The sequence below is a fragment of the Trichomycterus rosablanca genome, chromosome 12, assembly GCF_030014385.1.
Source record: "Trichomycterus rosablanca isolate fTriRos1 chromosome 12, fTriRos1.hap1, whole genome shotgun sequence".
In the NCBI taxonomy this organism is placed as follows: Eukaryota; Metazoa; Chordata; class Actinopteri; order Siluriformes; family Trichomycteridae; genus Trichomycterus; species Trichomycterus rosablanca.
In genome coordinates, this window is record NC_085999.1 from 6297111 (window position 1) to 6320948 (window position 23838).

Sequence of the window (23838 nt, forward strand, 5' to 3'; positions counted from 1 at the left end):
TTTTGCAGCGTTGACCTCAACGTGCGATCCCCACGAGTCTTTAAGTGGGAGCGTGGGACAGACAGCAAGTTCAGCTTGCTAGACCTAAGAGAGCTCCCCGATACATATGGGTGAAGTAGCTCTGATATATAGATGGGAGCTTGACCATGCAATGCTCTGTATGTAAAAGTCAAAATTTTAAACTGGATCCTATACTGCACAGGAAGCCAGTGTAGAGATCTTAACAGTGGGGTTGTGTGACACCGTCTATTTGAGCTAGTAAGTAATCTAGCAGCGGCATTCTGTATTGTCTGCAACCGATCACAAGCAGACATACTAAGAGCAGAAAACAGGGCATTGCAGTAGTCAATACGAGATGAAATAAAAGCATGTATAATCATCTCTAGGTCAGCATTTAAACTATAGATCTCAATTTGCTTATATTTCTTAAATGAAAAAAAACTAATTGTTGTGGTGGGCTTGTTCAAATTTTGAGCTCCAAAAATGGGGCAAATAGCAAAAAGAGGTAGAAAATCCAAGTTTATGGATTCCCAGAGATCTTTAAACATTTCTTATGAAGCACATCTAGGTTTTGTAGACACTGTTGTGCTGGCACATTCACTGCAGTTGTACCATTACCTGTCCTTGTGACCTCAGTCTTGATTAGGTTTTTATAGAGTAATCTGCGGAAGGACACATTAGCCCCAGAGGACCGGGGCTTTCTATAGACAGTTCCTCAGAGTGAATTTTAATGTAGCTGTTGTATTGAGCCTGTTGTCCATTCCCATGGGTGAAAACCTGCTTGATGTGGTTTAATGTGTGCTTGTGTAGAGCACTGACAGAGCAGGGCAGTGGCATGGTGTAAGGTCAGTTCTCGAGTGTGCTAATCAGACATCAGCCTGTAAGAGAGATTACACCCTGATCGTGAGTGAACCGACACCATTCCAATCTCACTCAGTAAAGCAATAGCAAAAGGGGAATTGGTCTTAGTGCTGATAAAGATTGGACATGTTCATTTACATAAGGGGAAAGAGGAGGTACTCGATGATGTACACTTGGTTTCCTTAGATAAAATACTGTGTCACCTTGGCTGATCCTTCCAATGTTTCTGGGTGATAAGGCAAAACTAAAGCATTGTGTAATGATGTGAGTAAAAACCCTTTCAAACCTCTTCAAAAGAGACTGGATTCAATTCATTTAGTCTACCTTCTTTTAAATGACTTTCTGTAAGATGTGAGTATGATCCATATAATCCATGTAATAACATTTAGCCCACATATGAGCAGTTATTGTTTTAAATATTGCATAAATAAACATTGGGTTAGGAGCCAAATAAAATCGCCTGTCTGTTATAATAGAAATGTATATTTGCACTATATGGCCAAAAGTATTTGGACATCTGGCCTCAACCCTTATACAGCTATAACAGTCACTATAACTTGCAGCTTGTGAGAAGCTTTCCTAGAGAAGTGTGTGTGTGGCAGCTGTTTTAAGTTTTGGCTATTTGTGCATCATTAAGTGCCCACTATCTGTACATGTGGCCCGCCAGACCCCATCCATACAGCAAATTAAACTTATTACAAATCCACTTAGACAGCAATATAACAGTAACTAATGCACATATGATGCAACAAACAGTATCACTGCAACAATATAATATGATTAATACTGTATAAATTAATCTTTTCAGTTTCTGTAGATCCACTTCAGGTTTCTAGGCTAAACAGAAATACTTTTACCCCTGACAGGTGTATAAAAATTGCTTTGTAAAACATTGTAGAAGAGTAATTAAACACCACAGTATATAAGTGTAATCGTATATCATATATACACAGTATGATTCAAATCATTCATTTGTATTAATTTGACTAGAAAATAGGAAAAATCTGGAATTTCAATGATCAGTATTTGTCCTTTTTTGGCAGCAATTACAGCCAATAATCTTTTGGGTTAATTCCCAATTTTTCAAGTGATGAAGCCATTTTGGCCCTTTGTTCTTATATATACTGTATATATATATATATATATATATATATATATATATATATATATATATATATATATATAAGAAAAAATATGTATAATATATATTTTATATATATTAATATACTATATATATATATTAAATACATATATATTTAATGTTTTGTCAGATTACATGAGAAGCAGTGCTGTACAGCATCTTTAGGTCTCACCACAGAATTTTAATAGTGTTGAGTTTAGGGCTGGCTCGATACCACTTTTTATGTCTTATACCGGTACCGATACCAAACCGACTGTCATTTCTATGCAAAACTGCACATGTTAATGATGTCATCAAGATGCACCTTGTTATAGCTGTTGCCGAGTGAGCTGGCAATAAACGGCACTCTGTTGGAACGTATCTTTGTGTGTTATTTGCTTTACACAGAAACAATGGCCTTATTTACATTAAGTTTTATTTACATTAAGCAACAGTATCGGATTACACGTTTTTTTACTTCTGATATCCGATCCAGTGATTTGAGCCAATATCGGACGTGCCAGCCCTAGTTAAGATTAAGGATTTTGCTAAAGGACCAGTCCCTGATGTGCAACAGTTTAGTTTGTTGGATATACACTGCAGAAAAAAAAACCTTAAATGAAAATTGGTCAGTGGGTCTCCTATGGGGTTCTTTCTTACATAATGAATGGGGTGGAAGGAGCTAGAGATGGGCTTCAGTCAGTAATAAGTACCACAAGGTATATCCGTATGTATGGCGTAGCTCATAAAATGGCCAATAAATGTTTGTACAAGACAGGTAAACCTAATACAGTGACTGTGAGTATAGATGTCGGTGGTGGAATCTTAATAAAGTTTTCCTTTTTTATTTGATTGTCAGCTTGTTTAATTAACTAATATTGGTCAGTTATTGTGTCAGTCATCCTCATCTCACAGTATTTTTTATTCCTTATTACAAGGCTGCCTTGCAAATGATCAAATTAAGTTCCTTAGCACATTGATGCTAATGTGCTCTGACTGAATGTTTCACAGAGAAAAAAGCCTGCTGTGGTATATGCAGCTATAGTGTCAGTTAGTGTTAGAATGGGCTTTTTGATAGAATTTTTGAGTAGGGCAGTAGTAAGATTTTATGTGCTAGACTTATAATTGTTTTTTTGATTAAGTTTGTGGATTAAATTGAAGTGAAACTCTGTCAGGGTAGACATTTAGAGTAAATGTGGATTCATTCTTACTTAATTGTACACTGAAATGAATTGTCATTTTAGCTTGAAAAACAACCATAGAATAAATTCCCTGTTTGAAAATCTTTCAGATTTCAAAATGCAGTCAAATTAGCTCTCTTTAAATGGGCACAAATATCAGCAGTAAGGAATCATACTCATCAAGTTATAAATGGCTAAGGTGACATTAGATCACTTTTTGCACCACTAAAACTGACAAGTTGTTGTATATATATTTTATATATTTGAATATTTTCAAAGAACTCTCAGTATGAAACTGGCTAATTAGCTTCATCTGTTCCTCCCTCCACCAGGAGTCAGGTGTAAATCGACTTGTCGTAGTTCGAGAAAAACTACAGACCCCAGGAGCTGTAATTTTCATCAAAGTTAACTCATTCCACCTGGTCTCAGGACTATAAAAAGGAAGTATAAACACCAGGGCAACACTGAGTTATTCCTCAGTCGGTAGGGTAGATGGCCGGTGTGCATTAGCTTGCTTTATTGTGCCCTCGCTGGAGTCATTCTTTTTAGCAATTACTATTTCTTCTGCTTAATTTCAAGCCGAATGAGGAATCAAATCAGTGAACTGAATTACATTTCAGTTCTTCAAACTTATTTAGTGCCAAAAGAGACATGTTGGACTGTGATTGTGAGTTGGTGCTTTGGTAAATCAAATTGGCTGGTGTGCTGATCACAGTCGCAGTTACACTCAGAACTCTCTCTTTTACTTAGTGTTAGTTTGGTTCCATTTTATTTAGATAGATGTACTTTATTTATCCTGAGGGAAATGATTGAAATAGCTTTGCTTTTAAGTCATGTTATAACTCTGTGGTGAATTCTTTACCAGATTTTACCACCCTGTATCTGGAGCTAATGAGATAGCTAACCAGCAGACTTGATGATGTTGCAACAGAAATATAGTGCTGCTTAGCCATTCCGGCAACCTTACACCTTTTATATGAACTGATTCCTTTTATACAAACTGTTCTCTCAACAATGGAATGAACAGCTCTCTGGCACTAGTACTGTATTTTCTCTACAGTTTTTGTTTGTAAGTCAAATTCCAGGCATTTTATAAGTATTTTCATAGAGGCTTTTTAGATTAAATGTAAAAGCGCTTGATTGAATGTGATAATTGATGTGATGTATTCAGCAAGAAGAAAATGTGCAGGCAAGATGGTTTAATATCCCTTAATACATTATTAAGTTCCACTGCTCAGCTTGGCATGTCCTCTGTCAATATCATTCAGAGTCACACAGAGCTGCATTAGGTCTTGCAGTGTATAGGGGGCTGTTGTCTACTAAATAGGTTGGTAGAGATTTAAAATACAGCGCAATTCTATTATTTTTAGGATTTAAAGTTTATATTTTTCCACTTCTTTATGATTTATTTAAATGAGCTCTGAGAAATGGTCTGTTAGGCGTAGGCATCATGTTTTTCTCAGAGTCAAATCATTGACATAACAACACTGCAGGTATTTTACAAAGCTAGATTTTTTTTTAAAACCCACCCTACAGTACACTCCTGCTTAGAAGGGCTTTTAGACCCTTCAGACTAATCTGACAGGAAAACTCTTTGACTTCCTAATTGAGCTACTTTCGTACAAAACTAACATATTACAAGCGTTTTTCAAAAAAGTTTCCACATTTTTTTTCTTTATTTATTAAGAATTTCAAAAACAAATAACATCACTTTTCTACACAGTCACCTTCATTTTTCCCAGCGTCGTACCAACTTTTTAATGCTGTCAGCAAAAAATGTTTTTGGTTAAGCATGTAGCCACTTATGCTGCTTTCACAACATTATCACATGAAAATCTTCTTCCCCTTAAAGCTTCTTCGAGCTTCCAAAACAGTGAAAATCGGATGGCGCTAAATCCGGACTATAAGCTCTCTCAGTCTTTCAGACACGATCAGTGAACACTCCTCCCACCCTCACTGTTTCCAACCAAAATATAAAAGTGCAGAAATTTTTTTGAAGATCCCTCTTTATTTAGCAGATGTCTTATATTTGGAGACTAATGTAACATTGTAATACAAGCAAACGCCTCTTGGGTGAAGCTAAATATGTATTTTAAAAAACTTTATTTTATAACGTGCATAATATATTGTAATTATAATAATTATAAAATAATAATAATATATAATAAACATTATAATAATACATAGTATAATGTTTAAAACACACCTGATTTTCTATATAGTGTACCAGTTAGTGCATTATAAATCATGTCTCTAAGCATAGTGTGGAAGATTTAAAGCACTCCTGAAATTCCACATTCCACTTCATTATGTTCGTGTCCAAACTGAGGGTGCTTTTCAATTATTTAACCAAGCCATATTTCTTTCATTTTCCTTTTTTTATTTACTCCTCTCACCAAGGGCACATGGAAAGAAAACAAGCCCATGTGAATCATGACTGAATGTTCTGTACCTGCCAAACCTTTGCCAAAAGATCACTGAAATATCAGTTTAAAGCAGTGTTACTCAATGATGCTTTAAGGTGTGTACTTCAACACACCAACAAAAGCAGATAGGACTTATATAGGATTAATGCTTGTGCATTTAGTTTCAGTAAATGTTTGATTGTAGATTTTATTAAACTAACATGATTCAAATGTGCTTAACATTTACACTGTTTTACCAGCGCTTTATCTTAGTCAAGGTCACGGTGGGTCTAAATAAAATAGACAATGAATTAATTAATGAATACAGGGAAAACAGTCTCCACTCAGTGTCAGAGCTCCGTAACATACCCTGGATACTGAACCTGTCAAGCAGGTTCCATTACACGTTCATTAACTCAGTGATATAATATTTATTTATTTACTTGTTTAAATTTATAGTATACTGTATCTAAGCATAGATTAGAGAGAAAGACTTCTCTGCTGTGACTCATGTCAGGACGAAGTGATACAAAAGGTGATAAATTAATTATTAAAACAATACATGCTCATGGGAATGAAATAATAAGACTGTAAACACTAGAGTATTGAATTTTTAGGCACGTTTCGTGGTACCTATACTCGATCACAGTCTCTGTAAATGTTCACTTACACATCCTGAGCTGCTTTTACCCATTATTCACTCCTTACCAAAACTGCTAGCATGATTTTTAATTAAACACTTTTATTAATATGATATGTGCTTTATCAGGACATGATCAAACACAAACACCAACTCCCAGGGTACTAAATGTTCTCTATGTGTTGTTACTTAAAAACTGCTGTATTCATCATCTTGTTAACATTGGGAAGTTGTATTGACTGAGGCAGCCTCTGGGTTCTTTAACAAGGCTGCACATTTTTCTGCAGCAGCTGAAGAATTGGGGCATTCTTTATAAGAATAGCTGATTCAGTAGGAACATCTCAGTAGCAAAGTAGAAAACACGTATAAGAGTTTATGCAATTAACTCCTGGAATAGGATCTGGTGTTCAATGCATTAAGAAAAGAATTATTATACACCGATCAGCCATAACATTAAAACCACCTCCTTGTTTCTACACTCACTGTCCATTTTATCAGCTCCGCTTACCATATAGGAGCACTTTGTAGTTCTACAATTACTGACTGTAGTCCATCTGTTTCTCTGCATGCTTTGTTAGCCCCCTTTCACGCTGTTCTTCAATGGTCAGGACTCTCCCAGGACCACCACAGAGTAGGTATTATTTGGGTGGTGGCTCATTCTCAGCACTGCAGTGACACTGACATGGTGGTGATGTGTTAGTGTGTGTTGTGCTGGTATGAGTGGATAAGACACAGCAGCGCTGCTGGAGTTTTTAAACACCTCACTGTCACTGCTGGACTGGGAATAGTCCACCAACCAAAAATATATCCCCCCGTGGGCAGCGTCCTGTGTACACAGATGAAGGTCTAGAACTCAAACAGCAGCAATAGATGAGCAATTATCTCTGACTTTACATTTACAAGGTGAACCAACTAAGTAGGAGTGTCTAATAGAGTGGACAGTGAGTGGACACGGTATTTAAAAACTCCAGCAGCGCTGCTGTGTCTGATCCACTCATACCAGCACAACACACACTAACACACCACCACCATGTCAGTGTCACTGAGAATGATTCACCACCTAAATAATACTTGCTCTGTGGTGGTCCTGTGGTGGTCCTGACCATTGAAGAACAGGGTGAGAGCAGGTTAAAAAGCATGCAGAGAAACAGATGGACTACAGTAAGTAATTGTAGAAGTTCAAAGTACTTATATATGGTAAGTGGAGCTGATAAAATGGACAGTGAGTGTAGAAACAAGAATGTGGTTTTAATGTTATGGCTGATCAGTGTATGTCGGTGAAAAATAGTTGAATAAATAAATGGTTACTTTGTCTTGTCTGTTTTACTTTTATTTTAAGAAAGCGTTCTACCCATGTTAATAACAAGATTTTTTTTCTAATTGATTTTTATTTTACAGTTCCCCCCTTCATTCCCTCCTGTAGTGTGAATGTACTTTGTTTTTTTTTGTTTTTGTTTTTTTACAGGTAATTAGTTTACCTTGAATGCCTAAGTTATTTTGCCCAGAGTAATATTCTCTTTTTTCCTTTTTATTGCCTATTTCTGCTTTTAGATTTTCCCTTATAAGGATATTAAATATATCCCAGGGTAGAGCCAAGGGCATTTTCCTATTGTTCCATCTCCATATCAAACCTATTTTCCACTGCAGTTGTTATTATCCATCTCCATTTTCTTTCAGGATGATTGCAAATTGTGAAAACCTAGAAGCTATGCCTCTTAAAATTGCCTATATATATTTTTGTCTTTCTCTTCTGCAGGGAAAGGGAGATTTTTTAGATTCCGGCTACCATCTCTGAACCTGCTGGGTACAAGTAAGCAGTCTCTGCCACAGGAAGACCCAGACACAGTGATGGTGGACTCACCGAGAGCCAGTGACGACTCTGTGCCCTTGAGAGACTTCCCTTCTCCCACTAAGGACAGCTGCAGTCCTGCTGATGCCAATGACACAAGAGCCCTCATTAGCTCCAGTCCCCACTCATCCCCCGTTAGCACGTCCGAACCCCTCGACCACTCATCGCCTAAACAGCTGTGGGATCGTCCTAGCCTGTCTCAAGCCCAGTCCAGTACCTGCCTGGCACAATCTATATCCAAGGACACTGTATATAGCAGAAGACGAGCCTCATCTGTGCATGATATTGAGGGTCTCAGCAACAACTCCAAACGTTGGTTAAGGGATCGGCATGCTAGTGAAGGTAAATGAACCCCCCTCACTGATGAAATTGAATTGAAAGGAAGGACAGTGTACAGTGTACTAGTTTGAAGTTAATCAAATACAGAGATACATCTGGGACATTAAAAATACAAACAAAGCACAAAAGAGAAATCATGGAGGGTCCCATCCACAGTCCAACTTCACCTGATCCAGACCTACATTACTTATAAACTCTCTTATAAAAAATCTGATTTAACTATTTTAGAACATCCTATGCTAATACAGGTATAAGTCCAGTATATGGGCGGCACGGTGGCTCAGTGGGTAGCACTGTCGCCTCACAGCAAGAGGGTCCTGGGTTTGATCCCCAGGCAGGGAGGTCCGGGTCCTTTCAGTGCGGAGTTTGCATGTTCTCCCCGTGTCTGCGTGGGTTTCCTCCAGGAGATGTTCCAAAAACATGTAGTCAAGTTAATTGGAGACACTGAATTCCCTATAGGTGAATGGGTGTGTGTATGTGTGTGTGTGTGTGTGTGTGTGTGTGTGTGCACTGGACTGGCGCTGTGTTACTGTGTGCTTTGTGCCCATTGAAAAGCTGGGATAGGCTCCAGGCATCCAGTGCCACTCTGAAAGTTACTAATCTCTTTGGTATGAGGTATTCTACTTCCAATGTTAATAGAGTTGGTATGATTGTGTGATTAAACCTGATAACATTGTGGGTTCCTGAAAAGCCAAACTCATTAATGGAAAGGAGTGACCACATACTTTTAACAATACATTGTAGTTTTAGTATTGGTTTCTGTATGCACTGATCACTATTCTTCTGCATTTCAGACCATGGCCGCAGTCTGAAAGGTAACAGTGTGTTAATGCTGGAATGTTTTACTGTGTTGGATTGCTTGGTGCATGTTTTAAAGCAGGACAATGATTGTCTGATTCCTTCATGATGTGCCACAGGAGTTAATATGTATACACTATAACACATGCCGTCTAAATACTATTGGAATTATGATGCATTATAGAAAATGCTAAATCTTTTTCAAGACATTCATTCTGCTAATCATGAAGATTTAGAAATTGAGTTATCCCTGAAGTCTGTAGGGTAACCTTTCACAGTTTCTGCTTGACATCACCTCGTCCACAAACATCAATTCTCTGTTGTATTGTTGGTGTTGTAAAGGCAAAACAGTATGTGGAAACACCATGGGTCCCCAGAGACGTGGCTGAGGACTCTCTGTCCTAGTGTTAAGGTTGCAGAAAATTAGCTTCGGCATGTAAGCTCAATGTTTTTTTGGTTTGCACCCAGTCACCCAGTAGTTTGCCTCCTGCATTGTTGGTACATCATATGATAAAGTATCTATGCATGTGGGTGTTTGTCATTTTAATAGATTTTTACTGTTTTAACTAGAGATGTGCCGATCGGGGTTTTTGGCACCGATTCCGATCTGCGATCTCCTTTCAGGGACATCGGCCGATAGCCGATTGCGATAAATAAAATAAATAAACTTAAAAAGAGCCTCACAGTGAAGATAAACCGGAGCAGCGCGCGTGTGTGTGTGTTTGTGTGTGTGTGTGCCCTTAGAAGATACGCTTTGTTCACAGTATCGCTATAAGTGATTCATTGATTCATGAGTCGATTAATTTTTCGCCAAGCGTAAGTTTCTCTTCTCAGTTATCTCTCCGTGTTTACTGTTATTAATTAAATGTCGTGGTTTTAAATAAACACCAGCTACTACAGAACATTTTGTGTGACTCTCTTACATTAAAAAGCTTAATTAAAAAGCTTAATTAAACTGCTATTACCACAGATCTGTAACCGACCGTCAGACTCGTTCCGTCTAAGGAGCTAAAAGTTCAGCAGATGATCCTGAACTAACGAATTTGCTAATGAATAAACTTTTGCCTCTGATTGGCTCTGTAACATTTTCTGTTCTCATCTACATCACAAGTAAGAACCGCTTACGATTTACCAAAGTGAACCAGGAGTTTATATAACGTGCTGATAGAATCGACTCAGATGTGACCGGGTTGAATTATCTTTTTAAAGTAAATATTACAATCAGCAAAATTACATCGTATGTATGATGCACAAAGTTAATGATGTTATTCCACTGAGCTGTTAACTTAACATGATCTTTATATATCACACGATCGGATCGGCTACTTTTAGGAGATATCGGCCGATAGCATATTTTGATTAAAAATCGGCCGATACCGATTCATAGCCGATCGATCGTCCCATCTCTAGTTTTAACTAAGAAATCATAGCAGTCTGTGCTGTTTTGTTTGAGAGATTACTATAGCATTACCAGACCTATTGTAGGTAGAGAGTCAGAAATATTACTCAGGTAAAGTGCTGTTACTATAATAATAATGGCACCAGTAAAGTATTGTTACTTACAATAATATTTATACCAGTAAATACACTGACATATACAGTACTGATAATGACATGTTGTACTGTATTACTTATAATGACACCAGTAAAAGTGTTGTAATTTATAAAAGCAACACAACTGCTATAAGTCCAAGCATTGTTACTTATAAAAATAATGACAGTTAAAAGTACTTTTTACCTTTTTAGCAACACAAGTGTAAGTACTGTAACTTATAATAACTAGAATGACACAATAGTAATAATAATAGTAATAATAATAATAATAACACAAGTAAAAGTACTGTTACTGTCACAGTATTGGTCCCTCCCCATGGCCTTGCGGTTCCCACTCTGCCTTCAGTAATGTGGTCTTCACCATTCTCCCTGTTACGGATGTTGCCCACTTCCTGTGCCCATCGGGGTTGACAGTTTTCTTTCCTCAGTTCCTGTTCCCACTTCTTAGTCAGCCACTAGTTCTGTCACCATTCTAGTTTACCCCCTAGTTCTGTCTTTGTCCCAGTCGGCCCCCTTGTCCCCTAGTCCTGCTGGTCCTCTAGTTTGAGTATCCAGTCCAGCTTTGGCTGGCTTTTTAATCCCACCAGGTCTCAGTGTCTCCTCCAGTCCTGTGCTTGAACCAGTATTTTGTTTTTGTTTGTTTGTTTTTTACAGATAATTCTAGTATTATGGGTTTTTTTATATGTTCTACCCCCGTAAATCAAATAAAGGAAGGAGAATGAAGACTTGTGTACTTATAATTATGACTAAATTAAACGCAATGTTATTATACCAGGTATAAGTACTGTTACTGACAATATAAATGACACAAATAAAATACTGTTACTTATAACGACATAATCCTATATGGCCTTCACAGTCTCATTCACACCCTAATTAAACACTAGAATAAAATATTGGATTTTATTATTGATGTGTTAGACAGCGCTTGCTACCACTTATTATCAAATCACCAACTAAGGGAGTCCAATATGGTGTTTTATAGACAATTAGTGATGCAATCAATGATAAGGTGCATTGACGCTTTTGTTTTGTGGTGGCCCAACAGTTTTATTGTCAATATATGATGGTTTTATTACTTAACTCTCTGTATATTGTAACATTTCAATAATATGATAAATTGGTGGGTGATGTCAATGTTGTGAAAATAATAATAAGTAATTATTTTACTGGTGTTAAAAAAATAAGGTAGGAGCATATTAAAAGTTGGGGTTTTTTTGGGGTGATAAATTACACCTTACCTAGGGACCTGATGACAGCCCCCATCCCCCTTAAGACTGATTTAGCAGTTCTTACAGGAAATTAATTGTACCTTATCTTTAAATTCTGCATGCTTCTTTATACCAACCAGTCTAATCATTTCCCTCTTTAAGAATGTTTTACCCTTATATTTACCATTGCATGAAAAATGCCAACAAAATGATGTTTTGTAAAGTACAATTTTAGTATTCCAAACCATTTTAATAACCGGCTTTGCTGGTATTCTTGTTCATTGCAGTGTGATGTAACATGCATTCATTTCTATGCAGAGTGTTTATTAAACACCAGACAGCTTCTACAGGAAATGCAACCTTTAAGATGTCAAATTCTTTTAATGAGCTACACTTCAGTGCCCATTATATTGTGTTTTATTACACTGTTTTAAAGCCATTTTCATTTCTTTTTTTTTATCCTCCAGGTCCTTTTAACCACCTCAAATCCAGCCTACTGGGTTCCACCTCAGACTCCAACCTGAACAAGTACAGCACCATAAATAAAATCCCTCTTATTGCGCTCAGCTTCTCAGAGACCAACAATGACAGAAAAGCCCCCTCACCCCCTGGGTCTGAGAAGACCATTATTGCGCCGAAGGTTAAAGATCGTACACACAATGTCACAGAGAAAGTCACCCAGGTAAGATCCATGGTGGTGCTTTTAACAATCTAGTTGTTAGATTAGCTGAAAGTGTGTTATCCAGTAAGGGTTTTTGTTTAGATATATAGTGACTTGAGTTGACAACTTAAGTAATAAAAGAAATAGCAATAGATATGCAAAATGACCTTTTTCAGAACTTGTACCTCACATGTGTGTAAAGTGATGCTCATTCTGATTATGCAAATATTTCTGCTAATGTATGTCATCATCTGATATTTATATAAATAGATTTACTGTATGTATAGGACTGATATTTCTAGAGGGTAAATGAAATACTATGGGTCATTAAGTATATGAAGCTATTATATGTACCTGCTATATCTGTATGTCAAAATCTTATTCAGCATTTGTTTAAAACCCTTGTTTCAAGTCAACTGTAATTATTGGACATTTGTAATTCTAAATCAATCTAAAAGTAGAAATTAAGCAGAAATCAAAGTTAACATGGTAAAGAAAACAACTAAAAGTCAAAGTGTCAAACAGTGCTGAGATCTCAAGATTTCAAGTTAAAATCCCAGGTTTTTCTATCGAGCTCAGGTCTCCAAACAGGCACTGTTGGCTGTGCCTGAGGGATAGAGGTCAACTGGGCAGGAGAACTGGGGAGGTGACAACAGCAACATTGGGAGAAATATTAAGAAAAAAAGTCATAGTCTTTACATAATCTCTTGTGTGTATTGTTTATATCGGCTCTAGACTGTTCATGACTTAGGGCACATGAAAAATTCAAAATCACAAAGAATGGAGCTCACTTCTCATTTTACTGAACTCTTCCCTTCACACATGTCTAACATGCTGGTAAGTTTAAAGTTTAATTTGCAAAGCAAATCTATCTTAAATATGACCTTAAGTGTTTATTTAAATGCAGTTTTGAACTAAGATGCAATCTTTATTTTAATCCTACCTACTCTTGCTATAGATATGAATTGATTGGTTTGTTTAGAATAAATGATCCTCATTTTTGTACTAATTAAATGTACATTTCGCAGGGGAATATTATATATTTTATATATTTTTAAACATGTGCTAAGTGCTTCATGTTGTTAAAATAGTTCTAAAATTTTCCAGAGACAGAAAATATTACACTATTAGAAAAATAATGCATACACTACAAATTCCCACGTTAATCATCCCCTATAAATTCACTCCAATAGTGGGTGAGAAATGTGGTTAAGAGAAATATGTATGCAAATCCTGGATGTAATAGTAATGTGGCTTAACCCTGCAGATTTTAAATGCTGTATGTAAATACTGTGGTCTTTTCTGTATGATAAAATCGTAAACAGTAAAAGTAAGAATAGCTTCATGTGAAATGTAAATGTTACATGTGACTTATGGTACTGACTCACACTAAATGGTTTAGAGTTTTAGCCACACCCATTGCTAACATGCATTAAATTAATTCTATAAAATAAATTATACACTTTTAACTTTGTGGTAAAATTTGCATAAGGTCTTCAGCTAGGTCCAAAAAGACACAATTTGACAAGTTTGGTCTGGATGAATTTTAGGGGCCTGAAAACAGCCCTGACCAACCCGAATGAACAACATCTGTATAATTTAGAATTATCTAAATTGTTAATTATGAACCAGACACACTCTTTTTGTGGAAAAACTTTTCAGAGGGAGGCACAGTGGCTCGGTGGGTAGCACTGTCACCTCACAGCAAGAAGGTCCTGGTTTCGATCCCCAGACGGGGCGGTCCGGGTCCTTTCTGTGCGGAGTTTGCATGTTCTCCCCGTGTCTGCGTGGGTTTCCTCCCACAGTCCAAAAACATGCAGTCAGGCTAATTGGAGACACTGAATTGCCCTGTGGGTGTGTGTATGTGTGTATGTGTGTCTGCCCTGCGATGGACTGGCGCCCCGTCCAGGGTGTTACTGTGTGCCTTGTGCCCATTGAAAAGCTAGGCTTCAGCACCCCCCAGCGACACTAATTGGATACGCGGTTAAGACAGTGAGTGAGTGAATGAGTGAGTTTTCAGAGGAGTGGAGGCTGTTATAGCTGCAGAGTGCAATTTAATTATATTAAATGGAATGGAATGTTGAACAAGCTTCTAGTCAGGTGTTCAGGTACTTTTGGTAATATAGGGCATTCTTGCCATATTACAATTTGCATGTAAATGTAAATGCATGTGTGGGTTTCCTCCGGGTGCTCCAGTTTCCTCCCACAAGTCCAAAGACATGCAGTCAGCCCAATTGCAAAAACTGTCCTAAGTGTGTGTGTGCGCACCTTGTAATGGACTGGCGACAGCAGCAGTTTCTGCCTTTTGCCTAATAAATCAGACCCATCACAATCCTGATTAGGAAATGAATAAATGAATCAATAGATGAATAAATAAACGAACAAATGAATAGCTGAATAAATGAATGAATTAAGCTTAAATCATGAGAAATTGCAACACATTTCCAAACTAATAAAATCAAATTAAAGCATATTTTGTCACATTACAGCTCAGTTTTAAAATAATTTCTGATTGTTTTCTTAAAAATAAGAATAGATTAACAAAAATGATTAAGATTAGTTTATAATGATGAGTTGTACTTGCTGTAATACCTTTCTCCAGAAGTCTAAACCAATATTGGCACAGAGCTTAATAGTACCGTGGCAGACACAAAGTGTTAGCACAAATAATCCCTCTGTTGTTTCTGTTAGTGATTGTGTTTTTTTTATTCATGTTTTTTTCTCATTGGCACCTTAAAAATGTAATTTAGGAGCTTTCACAGACAGATGATTAAATTCAGACAAAGATAAGTGTGGGGAAGTATTTTCCAGTAATGCCAGATTCATTGTTTATTCTGAAATGGCATCAGAGAAGAGCCTTTCCCATAAGTACCACCTCCTTAGGAAGAAATAAGAAGTACTTAACACACAATCTCTGTACTGTATTCATTTGTGTGCACGCCAGGAAGTCCAGTCTGCTTCTGTCCGGTCTGCCTCTAGTCTTCTCGCTTACATTTGTTGCATTTGTCATGTGTAAATTATTCTTGCTTTGCCTTATAGTGACTGTCTGCGTGTGTGAGATACAGATACTAGTTACTGGTCTATTGTTCATCCCCTGCTGGGCAAAGAAAAAAAATCCCAAAGAGGGATGTGAAAACAAAACAGGCTCATGTTGTAGGAATGATTCATGATATATAAATCAAGGCAGGAGGTCTTATTTGCTGTTTGTCAGCAGTAATAATAAGATGTAGGATGTGTATACATTTACACATGTTTAGGTTAATGCACTGTATGGACAAAAGTACTAGGACACACCTCTTAAGCATCAAATTCAGGTGTTTTCAGTCCCATTACCTAGCAATGCAGTCTGCTTTTACAAGCATTTGTGAAAGAATGAATCAGTCTAATGAGCTCTCTGAATGTGAGAGTGGTTCTGTTATAAGATGTCACTGTTAAAATAAGTCAATTCATGAAATTTCTTCCCTTGTAGACATTCCACGATTAACTGTGAGTGGTATTCTTGACAAGTGAAAGCGTTCAGGAACCACAGCTACTCTGCCATGAAGTAACAGACCATTAACATCAGCACAAAAACTGTGCACAGGGAGTTTCATGGCATGGGTTTTCATGGCTGAGCAGCTGCAAACTTAATTTACCAAGCACAATGGCATGAGTCAGCTTGAGTGGTATAAAGCATGCCACCTCTGGACTCGTGTTCTGTGGAGTGATGAAACACGCTTCTTTCTGGCAGGCTGGTGGATGTGTCTGGGTTTGGCATATGCCAAGAGAACGTTACCTGCCTGACTGCATTGTGCCAGCTGTAAAGTTTGGTGGAGGAGGGATAATGCTAAGGCGTTGTTTTTTACAAGGGTTGGCCTAGGCACTTTAGTTCCAGTGAGGGGAAATCTTGACACTTCAAGACATATTGAATGCTTCCAGTGTTGTCGGAAAAGTTTGGGGAAGGCCCTTTTCTTAACCAGCATGATTGGGTGAGTTTGGTGTGGAAGAAGTGGCCCACGCAAAGCCCTGACCTCAATCTTATCAATGCACCAGGATGAACTAGAACAGAGACTGCAAGTCAGACCTTCTTGTCCAACATGAGTATCTGATCTTTTGTGATTGTGCAGGTGTCCCAATACTTGTCCCAATAGTGTATGTGTGTGTATTCAGCATCTTTAGCCAGTCCCACACTACCAAACTTACAGATTGTCTACACCAGTCAATTTAAAGTGCACAGCAGCAGTTTCAGTCCCTCCAGGTTGAAATATAACAAGTGTCACTTTGCTGACTGTGTAAAATATGTTATGTTGAGACCTAGAAAAAGTAGCACAAATCCTACTGGCCTAGAGGCAACAAGAAATTGTTGCCTGTCTAGCACAAATACACATCTCACATTCATGCATCCGCTTTACTTATACAGACCATTTTGACAAATAGGTCAGTGCCTGCTATCTGACATACAGTATATACACTGGTCAGCCATAACATTAAAACCATCTTCTTGTTTCTACACTCACTGTCCATGTTATCAGCTCCACTTACCATATAGGAGCACTTTGTAGTTCTACACTAACTGACTGTAGTCCATCTGTTTCTCTGCATGCTTTGTTAGCCCCCTTTCATGCTCTTCTTCAATGGTCAGGGCCCCCACAGGACCACCACAGAGCAGGTATTATTTGAGTGGTGGATCATTCTCAGCACTGCAGTAACAATGACATGGTGGTGGTGTGTTAGTGTGTGTTGTGCTGGTATGAGTGGATCAGACACAGCAATGCTGATGGAGCTTTTTATACACCTCACTGTCACTGCTGGACTGAGAATAGTCCACCAACCAAAAATATCCAGCCAACAGCGTCCTGTGGGCAGCGTCCTCTGACCACTGATGAAGGCCTAGAAGATTACCAACTCAAACAGCAGCAGATGAGCGATCGTCTCTGACTTTACATCTACAGGGTGGACCAACTAGGTAGGAGTGTCTAATAGAGTGGACAGTGAGTGGACACGGTATTTAAAAACTCCAGCAGCACTGCTGTGTCTGATCCACTCATACCAGCCCAACACACACTAACACACCACCACCATGGCAGTGTCACTGCAGTGCTGAGAATGATCCACCACCTAAATAATACCTGCTCTGTGGTGGTCCTGTGGAGGTCCTGACCATTGAAAAACAGGGTGAAAGCAGGTTAAAAAGGTATGTAAAAAAATAGGTGGACTACAGTTAGCAATTTTAGAACTACAAAGTGCTTCTATATGGTAAGTGGAGCTAATAAAATGGACAGTGAGTGTAGAAACAAGGAGGTGGTTTTAATGTTATGGCTGATCAGTGTACAGTATACAGTATTATACTTATCCACATTTAATGTTTTCTTTACATCATTTAATGTAGCCTTATATAAAAACATGGCTTTAACGCTACAAGGCAATTCTGCCTTCAGTCTTGCAGAGAACAAAAACTAGCAACAGTGATAAGAAATAAACGTTTATATTTGCTAAAACTAACTATAAACAGGAACTAGTTTCACTGGTGACCTACAAAATGTATTTAACACACAGGAACATTGTTCCACTTTTGACCATGAGTATAAGTAATGGTTGCTAAAGATAGAAGCATAAAGGAGTTTTTAGTCTTATAAAACATGTGTTACATTCGAATGTACTACATTCCTATCTGACAGAATTTCTTTCCTGGTCCAGGTCTTGTCACTGGGTGCAGATGTATTACCCGAGTACAAGCTCCAGGCTTCACGGATGGATAAATTCACCATCCTGCACTACAGTCCGTTCAAAGCCATGTGGGACTGGCTCATCCTGCTTTTGGTCATCTACACTGCCATCTTCACACCGTACTCCGCCGCCTTCCTGCTCAACGATCGTGACGATCAGCAGAGGAGAAAGTGCGGCTACTCCTGCAGTCCCCTCAATGTTGTTGACTTAATGGTGGACATCATGTTCATCATTGACATCCTTATAAACTTCCGCACAACTTACGTGAACTTAAACGAGGAGGTGGTGAGTCACCCGGGGAAGATCGCTGTGCATTACTTCAAGGGCTGGTTCCTCATAGACATGGTAGCAGCCATTCCCTTTGACCTGCTCATCTTTGGATCAGGCTCTGATGAAGTAAGTTATAGCTATTATTGTTTTTTTGCAGCACACTGACTGGCCAGCTGGCCAACTCACTTGTTAATTGCATAGGTTTATTAAACACTTCTTTAAAAATACCACAAAAACAGAGTTATAACAACCTTGGAAGCCTTTATCAAATCTTTGTAGATATTGTTTTGCCTGATTGATGAATATAGCAGTGTTTTTATTTGTATGAAGAATGAAGCTTTAAACTACAGGCTTTACATAAATGGTCAAACAAAGTAAAGAAGCACATATTAAATATGCAATGCACTGATTACATCACAAATTATTTGTGTAATAAAGATGGTTATCTTTTATAAAACGTTTTGCACCATGGTTTGGATTAACTGCATATGTGTGAAAACAATACTGCAGTGATGATGCAGTCCCTCTAACAAGCACAGAAACAGTTCTGGGTGTGGACCCAAGATTTTAAACCCAGTGTAAACTAAACCCCAAACCCACAAATAACAGACAAAATCAGACTGATTAAGAATCTTAGTGAGAACCAAACGGCCAGTGTCAGGCACAGTCGGTCATCTAAGAAGCAGCAGTGAACTGCCTGTGTCAGGATGTGTGTGACAGTGCAAGCAGCATTGTATACTCACCCATATACAATGTGATATTTAGATTCAATAATCACACTGTTAGGACCCAGGTGGCGCAGCGGGAAGTTCCGCTAGCACACCAGCACCGAGATTCTGAACTCCTCGGTTCGAAACTCGGTGTTGCCACCAGTTGGCTGGGCCCAATCTGGCGGGCATAATTGGCCACCGTATCTGCAGGGTGGGGGCCGAACTATATGTGGGTGGGTGGGTGGGTGGGTTTTCATACGCTGTGTAAGGAGGAGCAAGAAGAGGAGGGCTGTGTACATGTCAGAAGAGGCTTGTACAGTGATGTGCTCTCTTCGGATGCAATCGGGTATCCCTCAGCAGCGGAAGACAATGGGGGAGAATGGATGGGAAGAAAATGCATTAAAAAAAAATCACACTGTGTTATCAATACATCTAGAAGCAGTCCTTACTATTCGAAAAAATAGGTGCTTTTTCCACCCTTAAAAATGGTGAGAAAGCCTTGTTAATGCTGTGTATCATAAAAATGTTCCCCTATAAAAAACAATATCATTTATATTATTATACAATATTGTTAACCTCCTCAGCTTTGCCAAGCTCCAACAGTAAAGATTAGTAAAAGTCCAATTAAATAAGACTGAGTGTTCTGTGCCAGCACACCTCTCATTGTGGAGTGGTTTTCAGGCGTAAGGATTTCTGAAACATATCCGATGTAGTGCGACTAGATGACCCAGGTGCAGCGAAAAAGCTAATTGGAGACTATTTGAATGTGCTTATTGATTAACTTAGAGAAAAGCAGTAGGATCTGTCGTGACTTGGAGAGAGGTAATGCATTTTATTTGGCTAATGTTTTAAGAGCCTGCTAGAAAATCAGGCACCAGGTGCTGGATTCTGCTGCTGCTTACTGCTAGAATCATCTATCATATTTTTGTTTACAGTGCATTAAAAACCTAGAGCTTTAGTTTCTTGTGCAATACTGTGCCAACCCACTGCTTTCTGTGTCTTCTCCAAAAAGCAAAGCCTGCTTAATGGCTGGTAGAGAGTGAGAAAGTGTGCCAGGTTACTAATGTGCATTGTTCAAGTCGAAGTGTGTTTGATGTGTTTGAATGGGGGTTGCTATAACCCTGCTCTTTTGTATATGCTGTAGTATCCATTATAAAAAAAAAACACTTTTCAATGTTTACACTGTACTAGATAATGTGCAGTTAGAATCCCATTCTAGGGCTAAACTAAACCTAAAGTGGCCTGTCTTTTAAAAAGCTTTGCCTTGCTTGACTGCTTTACATACTGTATATCTGCATTGTGTTTGTGTGTGTTTTGTGTTTTAATGTCTATGGTTAGGCAGATGGGGCTGTTGTGCAGTCTGTGGTTACTAGTGTGTGTTACATGGTTTGTAAAGAACAGAGAGACAGATGGCAGGTGGCACCAGGACTCGTCTCATTTACTAGATTTACATGAAGTGACTAATCTACATTTCTAATTTACAAATGCCCACCCAAAACCTAAATACACATACACAATGCTATTTGCTTTCTTTCATGACACACCCAAGAACTGGTCATCATAGCAGTTAGTATGGAGTTGGTCCACACTTTGCAGCTACAACAGCTTCCACTCTTTTGGGAAAGCTTTCTACAAGATTTTAGGAGTATATATGTGGTCATTTTTTCCCATCCATTCAGAAGAGCATATGTGAGGTCAGACACTCATGTTGGATAAGAGGGCCTGTTCTTCAATCTATTTATACAGTACCATTCTACTTCATCCCAAAGGTGTTCGATGGGGTTGAGGTTGAATCTTGGTTTGTGCACTGGGACTTCAGGCTGTAACATTAAAGGGTCTTCCCCAAACTGTTCCCACAAAGTTGGAAGCATACATTTGATTAATTACTCCACAGAACGCATTTTCACTGCTCCAGAGTCCAGTGGTGGCATGCTTTACACAACTCCATGTATTTGGGGTTGTGCTGGTTGATGTAAGGCTCGCATGCAACTGCTAAGCCATTAAATCCCATGCCATGAAGCTCCCAACGTGCAGTTTTTGTGCTGGTGTTAATGCCAGAGGAGGTTTGGAACTCTGCAGTTACTGAGTCAGCAGAGCGTTTGGGTTTTTTATGCACTAGCACCTGGAGGAAAAAAAATTTAATGACCTGACATGTTGCAATAGTTTTATTCTATTACAGTATCACGCTCAAACTAACACGTCTGGGTTTCCAAAATATCTTCTGGTTTGTTTTTTAAATAAGTTAATCACACTGGGTGTGTTCGAAAACCTAGTGAGCTGCCTTGCTGTCTTACTGCCTACATAAGCAGCTGCCTAAGAAGAGAGGATTCTAATAAGTCATTGACTTATAAGGCAGGGTATTCAAACGCACTATTTAGCGATTCCATCAGTTTTTGCTAACTAAGCTAACACAGTTAGCCTCTGACATTCAAACCAATGGGATGGGGTGGCACAACGCCCTAGCATGTCAACTAACATCTCCCTCCGTGTACTGAAAATGGGTTAAATTCACGGACAAATTAAAAATCAATAATAATTTATTTACGTTTGAAAATAACTCAGTTTGTTTCTCCGCACCATCCACCATGTTTTTTATTTTTCTGTGAGAAAAGCTGTGCCGGGAAGAGTGCTGGGATCGCCTTCACCGCTAATGCCAATTTCACATTACACGACTTTCCAAGTCATCAGGTTGCTGTACAGTTCACACTACACAACTAGATCTCTTGTAATCGGGAGTCGGTGTGGCTTTCACACTACACGACTGATCGGCGATAGGGGGGTTTCACACTACACCGTCTATCACCAACTGGAATTGCAGGCGAGCTTCTCTGGTCTCCCAAACTACGTTTTGTCATGAAAACAAACGCGAGAAGTGATGAAAGGTTTAATGATACCACGTCCAAAAATGCACGTCAACAAGTAGCGAGCGATCAAAGTTGTTTGTGCGCTGATGTGCAGCGTAAAATCAAAGAGAAAAATAAATGAATCCGAGTGGATTTGGCAACGCGACCAGCAGGGATTGTTCTGCAGTTGGATGTTAATAAATATTTTTGTAATGCAGTGTTGGTGTTATGCTTTGGCGGGGACGATAAGTTCACAAATATTGTAAAACTTGTTTGTGTGCGGATGTATTCTGATAGAAACTATATTATCCCCCTCACCACACTCATTGCCAGTCGCAACCGACTGATCCAGATATTCAACATGCTAGATATCTCTCCTCAGCCGCTTGTATCGAGTTGTTGAGTAGTTCACACATAGCGCAGAGCGAGCGCCGAGTTGCTCTCGAGCTGCCACATCTAGCGGCAACCAGTCGGCGAGCGAAAATCAGGGCAAAAATCGTGTAGTGTGAACTAGGCATAAGGCAGCATCGGATGCTCCCTGATTCTTGAGTCCAAATACCGTTGAAATTTTAAGATACCTTACTAGTGAGGGTATTAAGGCATCTAGAATTTCGAACAGCCTCCTTCTCGGGAGCGCACGTAGGATGATGTAAAATGCTGTCTATGTAGAGAGAGCACTAGGTTTTCGAACACACCCACTATCATTTGGAAACTGAGGGTAATTGTTGCAGTAATTTTTTCTTGTTACAAGACTTTATACAAGAGCTGTAGTCGCTGTTGTCTGATCCTCCTGTTCATGATGGCTATACACCTTTAACAGAGACAGATCTGGACTGCAGCCAGGCCGGTCAAACTCTTTAGATCATTTAACATTTAACAGTAGCAGTAGTCATAATGTTAAAGAGTTGTGCAATCGCACCATGATTCAGATTAACTGCATCTGTGTGAAAACAATCCTGCCGTGATGATGCAGTCCCTAAACCAAGCACAGAAACAGATCTGGGGTTGGACCAAAGATTTTAAACCCAGTGTAAACTAAACCCCAAACCCACAATTAACAGAATAAATCTGACCTATTATGAATCTTAGTGGTGCTACCAAACGGCCAGTTTTCAGTTTACAGTGTGAAAACAATGTGTGAGGATCTGGACTGCAGTCAGGCTGGTCAAACTTTTGATTTTGCATACAGCTGTTATTTATTAAAGCTACTAATAAGTGTGAAATGATTAAACTAACACTGTTTATGCCTGCCAGCCTCCTGTCCAGATATAACACTATACAGGCACTGTGTCCACTGCTAATGAGTTTTTAATGGCCTACCTGTGACATTCAGCATCCTCTGTCTGCTTGTGCTCCACAGCCCAGAATAACAGCAGAACGCTTTTTTTGTGCTAACACATTGTCAACACCGACATGAAGGCAACATTTTCTTGGCAGACTAAGCTATTTAAAAAAGCTTTTAAAAATACCATCTGTTCTCAGTTCTTTTGCAGAGCCAGTGTATAATTGACAGGTAAACAAATGATATTTTGCCAGGGGCCAGTTTAAAGTGCCACAGGAGCCTTTTTAAATGAGACCTTACATGGTATGAACTCCAAGAGACTCATTTGCTGGGTTTACCAAATAAAAGTCTTTCAAATATTGAAATATTTGTTATTTGTGCAGTAGGTCTCTATCTATAAACAACCTC

General features: G+C 38.7%; 1 protein-coding gene across 1 annotated transcript in view; it reads left to right on the plus strand.

The window, feature by feature from the left end:
* LOC134323874 (potassium voltage-gated channel subfamily H member 7-like) overlaps positions 1-23838 on the plus strand; it is a 71862-nt gene that overhangs the window by 27141 nt on the left and 20883 nt on the right. Inside the window, exons 4-7 of the mRNA XM_063005435.1 lie at positions 7964-8398; positions 9190-9210; positions 12426-12640; positions 18296-18721. Coding sequence (XP_062861505.1) covers positions 7964-8398; positions 9190-9210; positions 12426-12640; positions 18296-18721 — 1097 coding nt within the window. The remainder of the gene's footprint in view (positions 1-7963; positions 8399-9189; positions 9211-12425; positions 12641-18295; positions 18722-23838) is intronic.